The 11,935-nt window shown below is 43.0% G+C and overlaps 1 protein-coding gene across 4 annotated transcripts in view; it reads right to left on the bottom strand.

Annotated features, from left to right (window-relative positions):
- Window positions 1–1,532: 1,532 nt before the first annotated feature.
- caprin1a (cell cycle associated protein 1a) overlaps window positions 1,533–11,935 on the bottom strand; it is a 76,324-nt gene continuing 65,921 nt past the window's right edge. For all 4 annotated transcript variants that reach the window (XM_084309207.1, XM_084309209.1, XM_084309208.1 and 1 more), the window contains 3 exons: window positions 8,831–8,937; window positions 8,597–8,657; window positions 1,533–3,420 (listed from right to left, as the gene is read on the bottom strand). In XM_084309207.1, the coding sequence (XP_084165333.1) occupies window positions 3,368–3,420; window positions 8,597–8,657; window positions 8,831–8,937 (221 nt within the window). In that variant the 3' untranslated portion in view covers window positions 1,533–3,367. The remainder of the gene's footprint in view (window positions 3,421–8,596; window positions 8,658–8,830; window positions 8,938–11,935) is intronic.

The raw sequence follows: 11,935 nt of genomic DNA, 5'->3' as shown, positions 1-11,935 counted from the left end.
TGCCTATTGAGGTTTCCTTTATCCTGGGCTTTCAATAATTCCCAGACTATATAGCCTATGGCTTGATTCTTGCCTTAATTTCTTTTTTGTGATCTTTATACATTATATAAAGAAAATACACTTGAGAGACGGTCTTCACTTACAGAACATTCAACTTCATAATTAATTAAATACCCTGTTTCGAGCATCTGGAGTGAAGACGATGAGCAGGACCTCAGTCTTCTGTGTATTTATTTATTGAAACTATCACAAGGCCAAGTTTCCTCTTCTGCAACATTATACTGATGTAAAATGATTAGGCCTATGAAATGACTTCATCACTAAGAACAATATGAATATTACATTTAGAAAGCTCAAACACTACAGCCATAGCCTACTCTATTGGTTTGAAAATGTAGAGATGGCATTCAATTTGGCAAAGAACACATAAGGACTCGAAACCCTAAGTTTAAGACTTGTGACCTACTTGCGACTTGCCTGTCGTGACGTGGGACTTGCTTACATGCGACTATGACTTCGTCCTAGCTTTTTTTTTTATAAAGTTCATCCAAGTCTTTGGGAAGAACTCTGAAGTGGTGATATGTTCTCTTTCCTGCTACCAAAGCAGAGACCAACACCTCTGAATACATTTGAATGGGACTTTAGTGTGTAGATTCATTGGACTCTCCCATCAGAACACTCAGTACGAGATACGTCACTGGCTTCTGGGTGTTATTCAAGTCCAGTCACTGAGGTTTCAAAGAAAAAATATAAACCGCCACTCTCCCGTCACTATTACCCATAGTACAGATGATGGGTGCTATTTAGACTTTTTTCCAATTTTGATAAATTGATAAAAAATACTATTAATTTACTAAAAATGCACCGGTCTGTACTTCTAGTGAGCCTTTTTCTGTTGATATTTTTTTTACCTAGGGTGCTAAGAATTCACTGTAATTGCATGGCGTTGTAAGGCCCAGTAAATCTTCAAAATGATAGATTACAATGAGATCAAGTTAATCAAATTTGCAATGATGCCCAGCTCAAATCAGCCCAGATGAACATTTTAAACTACAAACACAGACAATCACACACTTTTTTTGTTGAGCCTTAAACGTCCTGCAGATGTTGAGATGGTGATGGATGATTGACAGTCAGGGAATGTATGAGTCATACCTGTCAAAATGCCTCTTTAAATACCTGATGTTTTAATTGAGCCTGCCTGCCAGAGGGCAGATGTTGCACTTAAGAGCTCATTGATTTGTTACACTCGACAAACATTTGAGCATCCTAACGGTTTCAGAGGCATTATATTTAAGTCTTCTGTTCGTACACAAATGTGTATGTGAAATGTTTATGTATGGATCGATTGTAATTGATCATGACAAAGTTGGGTTAAATAAAAATGGTTTTGGTGTTACGAAGTGAATTATTAACGCCTTTACACTTGATATTTTAGGAATGTGGGTGTAGGCCTCAGCAGCCTTACTGCGGGGAAGCAGAAATCTAAACAAACAATATTGAGTAAAAGACAATATTAAATCTTAACTGTGGTTGCAGGTCATAGTGTAGTTGGATACAAGTGTGAAGAATCCGTATGCACCTTTGTACAGTACCTACAATTCTCAAATAACTATTTTCCTTACTCGTTTGTTACTCATCCAGAAGTTACTGAAATGGTCCAATTTGTTAAGATTTCAACAGAGTGCGCTCTCTGGATGCTGACGCCTTGATTCTAAACAGTTTTCACATAAAATCATGTTCGATTCAGAAATGAGGAATTAGAAAACAATGATATAATCCTATTCAATAAGACCACTCTGGGTCCACTTTCTGATATGCAGCGGTCTCCGACGGTACCCACGGTGATGCCACTGGGATATGGGTACATCTTCTGATATGCATCGGTCTCCGACGGTAATGCCACTGGGATATGTATTGGGTACATCTTCTGATCCAAAGCTGTAAGCCCTACATTTAAATAAAACTCATAATGGCTCCAAACAAAGATTCCCACAAAGTCTTTATTACGAAGGAGGTCCATCTTGCAAACCACATAGGTGGCAACACATTGTAGTGTCAAATTTCCCTCAGGGTGATTAAAGTATTTCTATTCCAACAGGTTTTTACCAAAATCACAAGTGAAAGTCTTTTTGAATATGAAGGTTTGACTTGTTACCACATTCACAAGTGAAACTAGTCCTCTCTTGCAGCCGGATCAGTGTGGCTGTGGACCATCATGTTCTCCTCTCCTGCAGCTGGATCAGTGTGTGGCTGTGGACCATCATGTTCTCCTCTCCTGCAGCTGGATCAGTGTGTGGCTGTGTACCATCATGTTCTCGTTCGGTTCGGCACCGTTCTCTTGATGCTCGTTGCAGGACAGATGATCACATTCAGAAATGCTTTGTTCAGTTTAATATAACTGAACCAGCTCCTGTGGCATCCAGTAACCCTTTCACTGCAACAATACAGGTCAACACTTTCACAACCACACTACAGAAGGTTAACCCTTTCACTACCACACTACAGACTGTTAACCGTCTGTAGTGTGGTAGTAAAATGTTAACCTTCTGCAGTGTTGTAGTGAAAGGGTTAAACTCGTCGTCTGGACCATCAGACTGCTGTATATACAAAGTGTTAAGCAGACTGAACATGCAAATAAAGCAGCACTTTTTAATCAGATGATTACACAGGCTAGAAAGCTACAGTAGGCCTGTGACTATAGCTAAATGTACCTAAACACAGAATGACAACTGAAAATAAAAAGGACAAATGCCTTTCCCTGGTTGAAATGTCCTTTTTGTACTCTTAAGTGCTTTCAGACGACCAGCGAAGCTTAGTCGCAATGCAAAATGATTTCCACTGATAAAAAATGTGGAGAAAAAAAATTATATATATATCTAACCCTAACTAACCTTACACTGTAACACGCAATGATGAACATTGTTACTCAGCTGATAGAGTTGTACCCTTCCTGATGACCTGTCGTACAGAACTTGTAACTCGCTTTGGATAAAAGAGTCAGCTAAATGACAATGTAAAAAAAATAATATAAACAGCCCAGCCATAAAATACTATTAAACAATTTAGCTTCATACGACTGATACCAGTTTCTTTCAGCAACTGCAAGTAAAACCGTAAACTGTCCATTGTTATGAAGAGTCCCAACATCAAGGCACACATTCCAGCCAGGTTTCAGCTGTAAGGCAAAGGCAGCAGCATTGTGATGGTGAGAAAGCTCTGGGGACTGAGGGCAACGCTATGGCTTCAGGGTCACAGTAGGTCTACTCTAGATGAGACGGTGGGAAAAGGGAAAGACGGCCCGCGGTCAGTAGGTGTAACGACTGCAGGAGGGCGGGACGGTGGGAGAAGGGGCGGGATCCAGGGGTTAGCTGGCCAATTGGGTCATCTCTCGGCTGGGCTTGACCAGTCCTGCTCGGCCTGCAACCAAGCCAAGCAGACAAACAATAAACGTGTCAAGATGTCTTTGCTTATATATATTCCGTCTTGGTAAAATAAAAAGGCATGGCAAGAGACAATTCGGTATTTGTCCAAAGTTGCTTTGCATTCAGTTTAAAGCGAAAACAATGGTGGCAATCGGCAGTTCACGGTTTGTAACATTTCTCAAAGCGAGGGAAGTTGTGGCTGAAAGCGAGGGAAGTTGTGGCTGAAAGAGGGAAGTTGTGGCTGAAAGAGAGGGTAGTTGTGACTGAAAGCAAGGTAAGTTGTTGCTGAAAGAGAGGGTAGTTGTGGCTGAAAGAGGGTAGTTGTGACTGAAAGCAAGGGAAGTTGTGGCTGAAAGAGGGATGTTGTGGCTGAAAGAGAGGGTAGTTGTGACTGAAAGCAAGGGAAGTTGTGGCTGAAAGAGGGTAGTTGTGGCTGAAAGCAAGGGAAGTTGTGGCTGAAAGAGAGTGACGTTGTGGCTGAAAGAGAGGGACGTTGTGGCTGAAAGAGAGGGACGTTGTGGCTGAAAGAGAGGGAAGTTGTGGCTGAAAGAGAGGGAAGTTGTGGCTGAAAGAGAGGGAAGTTGTGGCTTAAAGAGGGTAGTTGTGGCTTAAAGAGGGTAGTTGTGGCTGAAAGAGGGGGAAGTTGTGGCTGCACAAAATAAACGTTTTAAAAGGGCATTCAATCCAAAATATGGATCCGATGTCAAAAGTAAAGAGACAACCTTGTTCATCCTCGACCACTAACAGCAGAGGCCTGGTGGTGCTTTCTGCAGGTGGAGGGGAGTCTGTCTTTCTGCAGATGGAGGGAAGTCAGTCTTTCTGCAGGTGGAGGGGAGTCTGTCTTTCTGCAGGTGGAGGGGAGTCTGTCTTTCTGCAGGTGGAGGGAAGTCAGTCTTTCTGCAGGAGGAGGGGAGTCAGTGTTTCTGCAGGTGGAGGGGAGTCAGTGTTTCTGCAGGTGGAGGGGAGTCAGTGTTTCTGCAGGAGGAGGGGAGTCAGTGTTTCTGCAGGTGGAGGAAGGTCAGTGTTTCTGCAGGTGGAGGGGAGTCAGTCTTTCTGCAGGTGGAGGGGAGTCAGTCTTTCTGCAGGTGGGAGGTCAGTCTTTCTGCAGGTGAAGGGAGGTCAGTCTTTCTGCAGGTGGAGGGAGGTCAGTCTTTCTGCAGGTGGAGGGAGGTCTGTCTTTCTGCAGGTGGAGGGAAGTCAGTGTTTCTGCAGGTGGAGGGAGGTCAGTCTTTCTGCAGGTGGAGGGAGGTCAGTCTTTCTGCAGGAGGAGGGAAGTCAGTCTTTCTGCAGGTGGAGGGAAGTCAGTGTTTCTGCAGGTGGAGGGAAGTCAGTGTTTCTGCAGGTGGAGGGAGGTCAGTCTTTCTGCAGGTGGAGGGAGGTCAGTCTTTCTGCAGGAGGAGGGAAGTCAGTCTTTCTGCAGGTGGAGGGAAGTCAGTTTTTCTGCAGGTGGAGGGAAGCATCTGGTGTCCAGGGCTTCAACATCACGGCATTATTCCTACCCACTTAAATGCACCTTTTGCACAGTGACAGAAGGAGAGACTGGCTGCATATGGAAGGAGAGACTGGCTCCATGTGGAAGGAGAGACTGGCTGCATGTGGAAGGAGAGACTGGCTGCATGTGGAAGGAGAGACTGGCTGCATGTGGAAGGAGAGACTCGTCCATGTGGAAGGAGAGACTGGCTCCATGTGGAAGGAGAGACTGGCTGCATGTGGAAGGAGAGACTCGCTCCATATGGAAGGAGAGACTGGCTGCATGTGGAAGGAGAGACTGGCTCCATGTGGAAGTAGAGACTGGCTGCATGTGGAAGGAGAGACTGGCTCCATGTGGAAGGAGAGACTCGCTCCATGTGGAAGGAGAAACTGGCTGCATGTGGAAGGAGAGACTCGCTCCATGTGGAAGGAGAGACTGGCTGCATGTGGAAGGAGAGACTGGCTGCATGTGGAAGGAGAGACTGGCTGCATGTGGAAGGAGAGACTCGCTCCATGTGGAAGGAGAGACTCGCTCCATGTGGAAGGAGAGACTCGCTGCATGTGGAAGGAGAGACTGGCTGCATGTGGAAGGAGAGACTCGCTGCATGTGGAAGGAGAGACTCGCTCCATGGACATGTGGAAGGCAGGGCTCAGCCAATGAGAAGGAGCGAGAGGCAAAACACTCGTCAGCTTTAGCAAAGTAAAAACCAAAAATCATCCAAGTCAAACCGACCCCACTTCAATCGCAGAGGTCCGATTGGCTTGGATGGATGCAGGGCCGCGTCTATGCCAAATACAACGCAGTTCGGTTTCCGGGTTCCTCCGATTGGCCACTAAGCCCATGTGACCGCGCGCTAGCACGCCTCCCTTATCGCCCACTGCCGCGCTGTGAAGCGGAAGACACTTCAGCAGCAGCGGCCGTCTTCTTCCGAGGCGGCTCGTTCTTATTATTATTATTATGCGGTACTGTATTGTACCCATTCTGCAATCTGTTAAATAAAGTTCTCATTCATTCATTAATTCATTTCTCCCCCACTACTCCCAAAACTACTACTCTCATAAACAATGTTTGTTTACACTGCACACGACACTCGAGGCTGCATGGGTGTAATCTCTCCTCTAGCTATATCAAATAGGTTGCGTTTAGGAATCGACGTTGTGATGTCCTACGGATCTTCCTCTCTAAAAGCCCCACGCATGTCTTGAATGTTCAGGCAGGAATTCACCGCAAGAAAATGTGTTGCTAATCTTTGTTCAGTACAATATGATTGGAAAAATAAGCTACATCTGGAATGAATAGTGATTTATTTGTATTTTTTTAACTGTCAAGGGTACCAGCGTCTTTTTATCCAGTAGCGCGACTAATATCCATATCAGTTACATCATCCAAGGTATTGTTACTCAATGTTTGAGCGTGGTTTGGAGATATTCACAGTAATTGTTAATTCAGTAAAGTAGTCAGATCTACTCTTTATTGAAGGTACTGATATGATATGATTCTACGATTAATACTACAAATGTAATGGTCCTCAATGAGTATAACAATTACACAAAACATTAGCTTTATATCAGCCTTTCTGAAAGAAGAAATGGTTTCTTTATACATAGTCCTATATATATATAATTTGAAATAAAAAAATACCATGTTCCTTAGTCCTGTCCTTGAAATAAAAAAATTCCATGTTCCTTAGTCCTGTATTATGTAAACAATTACACAAAAATGCATCCTATATAGACTCATATGCCAAAACATTCAGAAATACCCAAATGATGAGTTTTTTTTTATGACATGCACAACTACAAGCTTTTAAGAACACTGACATAACCGCTGAATATCACTGAAATCCAAGTTAATGTATATCTTAGAAATTCTTTGTTTCTTCGCCTGTTCGAATCCAGCTCACAGCTCCGGGGTTGTCACCAGCTTGGCTGGCCGTTCACACTAATACAATTGGCAGTATTAGAGGGTGGGAGAAGCTGGCGGGGTGGGTCCGGGTCGTTGTAAACAGCGACTCCTACAGTTCGGTCGGGGCGCCTGCTAAGCGCGGATAGGATCTAAGGGCGGTAGTGTGATCCTTCCACACGTTACACGCTCTCAGTGAGAGTCCGCGCTGCCAGGTGAAAAGAAGCAGTTGATTGGCTAGACGTGTGTCGGAGGAAGCACGTGGTAGCCTCCACTCTCCCAGACCGACTGTGGGGGGTAAGTGCGCAGCGACCAGGAAGGGGGATTGGCAATTGGCATAACGACTAACATTGGGATGGGAGAAAATCCAAGAAAAAAGGAGGGGGGAAAAAAGATCAATAAAAAATAAAATAAAAATAAGTTCTTTGTTTCATCGTACAAACAGCCAAAGCCGTCATGTATGTTGTGCATGTCATAAATGTCGATATGAATTGAAAATGGGGGACCCTGATGTAAACAAGACAAACGTCTTTCTCTGGTCTGCATCCCCTTAACAAGTGTGTATTGCGCCGTACTGTATTGTACCCATTCTGCAATCTGTTAAGGAAGAAAACGGCCGCTGCTGCTGAAACCACCGCCTCGCATCTTCCGCTTCACAGCGCGGCAGTGGGAGATAAGGGGGGCGTGCTAGCGCGCAGTCACGTGGGCTTAGTGGCCAATCAGAGGAACCCGGAAACCGAATTGCGTTGTATTTGGCATAGACGCTGCAGGGCCGGCCCGTGGGTCTGTTGGGCCCTAGATGAGATCCTGAAAATGCCCCCCCTAGTAAAGATGAATGGCCACATTGCTCAACATTCGAGAGAAACACTGTAACTGGTGAAATTGATTCACCAAACTGCATTCAATCTTCACCAGTCAGTGTTTCTCTCGAATGTTGAGCAAGGGACACATTCATTATTATATATATAAAAACTTTATTTTGCCTTCTTTCTTTTTTTACTATGGCCTGACAGTAGGACGGACCGACCCTGGATGGATGAATGGATGCAGCATTAAAGACCTCAGCCCCTAAAATCAGTATTGTGGCTCAGGCCCCCAAAATCAAAAAGAAACTAGCGGCAGCCGGCAGGTAATAGAACACATTTTTTTTATTGAAACAGTCTCAACCAATAATATCAGCGTACAAAGAGGAAGAGGGGGGATTGACCGTATTCACACGGCAGTCATTTTGCCGAGGCGGCAACAGGGCGTAGAGGCGGGAACGGGGTGAAAAGCGTGACATAGGAGCAAAACGCCCACCGTGTGAATACGGTCAATGAGGGGAAAAAACATTAAGAACAGCTATGAGAACAAAAGCACTATGAAGAAAAGTGTCTGACAGTTATGGGCAGTAAAGGAAAAAATATAGAAGATTCTCATGGGAACTGGACTGACAGTGGAAAGGGTATTTTTTGCATTTATTTTGTACAAAAAATAAATTAATGAAATCTTTCAAGTTTACAGGAATATCTATTGTGTTGTTTTAATACAGACTTGCTGTGAGAAGTTCAGCGTTGCATGTGTTGAAACATGTGAGTCTCTTCTAGACATACCTACAGTAAAGCAGGCCAACTGACCAGGCCAGGAGGAGATAAAATCTAAATAAAAAGATCACCAATGAGAAGAAAAAAAAAAAAAAAAAAATTGTTATAAAAGTGAACTTGGGGGGGCGAACACATTCGTAAAGTGTGAATGTTCAGCGTGGCGGAACTCGACAGTCCTTAGGGGATCCTTTAGGATCGCATTGCTTGGGCATTACCTCTGGAGCAACCTCGAGGGCCCTGGGCAGCTCCCCGCTTGTAGCCTGGCTGGTAGCCCTCCTGAAGGAGGAACAGAAGGAACACACTAGTAACAACGAACCACCATGTCCCTGAAATACCCAACGCTGTCTTGTTGATTATACAGCCAAAAATGTACAGTAATAAATGTAAAAAAAATTGTCGATGTAAAAGTAAAGTCATTAAGTCAAAAAATCAGTTGGTGGAGTTCTTACCCGCTGGTAGGTGCTGTTGGAATAGTCCCGAGATGTGTTGAATTGGGTTTGACCGTAGCTGCTGTTTGGAGTGTTTGAGAAAGGAGGGCGATAGCCATCATATGCCCCTGAAGACAGAAGATGGTGGTCTCATTAAAACATCACTGATGCATGTCATAAATCACCACTAGTGAAAGAAGCTCCTATTAGATACAGATATTATCTGTGCAATTAATGTGCTGCTTTTGTTAAGGATATCTGAACACTGGGGCTGGCCCCCAAACGTTCAAATTGAAAGTAAACTCGGGGTCAAAGAGCACGCCCAGGTTTTTCACAAAGGGCTGGACTAGGGCAGACAGGTTACCCAGGCTGCTGGCGATGACACTGGTTTGGTTTGGGGGGCCGAAAAGGAGGATTTCGCATTTTGACTGGTTAAGCTGTAAGAAATTGTGTGCCATGACTGCCATCCAGCATTTTATGTCATCTAGACAGGATTGGAGACTGTCAAGATTGGATTTATTGTTAGGTTTCATGGGAAGATAAACCTGAGTGTCATCGGCATAAAAATGGAAAGAGATTGTGTTTTTGAATGATCAGACCAAGGGGCAGCATATTATGTGACTTGCTCTTACAAAACACATTTTGAGATGTATAGACCAATGGAAAGAGCTTTCCAATGATACAAATATCTTTCTACTCAAAATATCAAGCAAGCTATGCCCTACTACATATCGGATGTCACCAAAACATATTGTGGAGAAAAAAGCCTTCAAAGTTTTCAGTACATTTTGAGACATTTATTCAATGTATTCACACAACTATTCACACAATACCAAACATAACATTGAAACCTTACCCAGGTATGTATTTATGAGACGTGCGTGTGCGTGTGTGTGTAAACACACCTGCATGTGCACACTCACAGATACAGTAGAGATACTGTAATATAAATAAATTACAACATTAACACTTTCAGAGACGGCCGTGTTTTCCTTTTTACCCCCTTGAATGCCCACATCCACTCCAATGTTAACGTTAATATCGCCTAATCTATGTTTTAAATTATGGTTATGTGTCTAATCTGCACGTCGCATTATCAATGACCTATTTCCAGTCAACATTGTCGAAGCAGATTGTTTTTTTATCGGTTCATTTCCGTTTCATAGCATTTAGAAAACCCCTCGTTTTCACGGAGAAAAAAAGAGGTTTCCATGATAATCGCCTTTTACTGGAATATTCTAGAACGTTGTCATTGTTCGGCCTATTTATGAATCGTTTTCAAATAAACGCTAGATTATCGATAGTATATGTGTACGCATGCACGCTCGTGGCGCTCGCTGAAAATCGCTTCTCCTATTTCCTGACGGCGTGCATAGTCAAACAGCCATATCACGTAATCACATAAAAGCTTATATATCCGTGAAAACGGGTCCGATTATCCTTAGACTGGTAACATAGATTCCTTACCTGAGATCAGATGGTATCCAAATGGATTATTCAAAATAAAAAAAAAAAGAGAACAAACAAATATTCTCGTGAGTGGGCATTCAACCCGCGGGGGGTAAACACGAGAAAACTCGTGGATGGCATTCAAAGTGTTAAGTAACATCTCTAATAAAGATGACGGGTGACAAACGAATGTTTTGGCTCAAGTGAAAAAGTGGTAAAGGTATAATGTTCTTGGTATCTAGGGACATCTATGGACCTCAGTGAATGTATTCCCAGTGTCAGAAATATTGTGTCCATTACTAGGCTTGCTTAAATTGTGATGAAACAAGGAGAATATGAATTATGATTTTTCTTTGCATCTTTGACAGTGAATAACACCATGCTAAAAATGACCAGACATGAATAACAGTTCAGTAGCTTCTTGAGATCACATGTACAAAAGATCTAAGCAAATGGATAAAGGGAAGATGATTAAACAGAAGGTTTTGTAGATACAGTACTGAATTCTGCCATCCGAACACATTATATTATAGAATATCAGGCTATATAAATGACATTATAGCCATGTTGCATATCCATGGACGGGACAAATCTAATCTTTCCAATGGTAGAGTTCAATCTGGATTTAGTGTCACAAGAACCGTAAATGAAATCTGTAAATAATAAAGTTAATTATAGACATTGCTCCGCCATTTTGGATAGGTTTTTCAACTCGGATTGTTGCTAAACTTTCACAGAAGGTAGACACAATAACTGCGCTCCAATATATGCCAATGACGTTCAGTTTTGTGATAGATAATCCAGAGAAAGAAAAAAAATTGTGTCACAGCATTTTATAGCGTCGATAATCACCTGTAAACAAATACATTTCAGAACCATCTCTCATTTCTACGCTTCAAAATGATATTTCCCAGTCTAAATTAGAGATAATTCATACGTATTATGAAAGCCAAGGTGTTGTTTGATTAGAATCTGTTAAATGGCATAACGACAAAATTGGGATGGGAGAAAAATACAGAAAAAAGGACAAAAAGTTGTTAAAAAAACTGACACAAATCCGTCATTTGAGATAAAAAGGCATTCCTATGTAGATTTGCCATTGCGACTTCCGACTGATTCTGCGAGAGCACGTCACATAGGGAAAATAGAATAGGGCCAAGGATGGAGCCTTGTGAAACCCCGCAGGAGAGAGGCAGAGGGGGAGGAGCAGTTTCCGATGTTAACGGAGAAGCTTCTATCACTGAGGTAGGAGGTGAACCAGGATAGGGAACTGCCTAGTGGAGACGATCAATGAGGATAACATGGTCTATCGTGTCGAAAGCTGCACTAAGGTCTAAAAGCACAAGGACAGCACAGTCGCGGTTGTCAGTGGTGAGTAGCAGGTCAGTGGTGACCTTAACACTTTGAATGCAGACAACGTGTATTGTCGTCTTATCAGACCCCCCGTTGAATGCCGACGACGTGTATTGTCGTTTGATTATTTTATTAGCGATCTGAATTCATATTTCATCAACCGAGTCTCCCGTTGGTACAGCAGACCCTCTAGGACAGTGGGGCCCAACCAGTCGATTGCGATCGACAGGTAGATCGCGGGCTGATTTCAAGTAGATCTTGATTAATAAAATTCGATTTTTTTGCTAAATCAACTCTTCCTCTCCTTGTTAACTACAACAAGCA

The sequence above is a fragment of the Notolepis coatsorum genome (genome assembly GCF_963971535.1).
Source record: "Notolepis coatsorum genome assembly, chromosome: 2".
Taxonomy (NCBI): domain Eukaryota; kingdom Metazoa; phylum Chordata; class Actinopteri; order Aulopiformes; family Paralepididae; genus Notolepis; species Notolepis coatsorum.
This window is presented reverse-complemented; position numbering and strand designations above follow the sequence as displayed.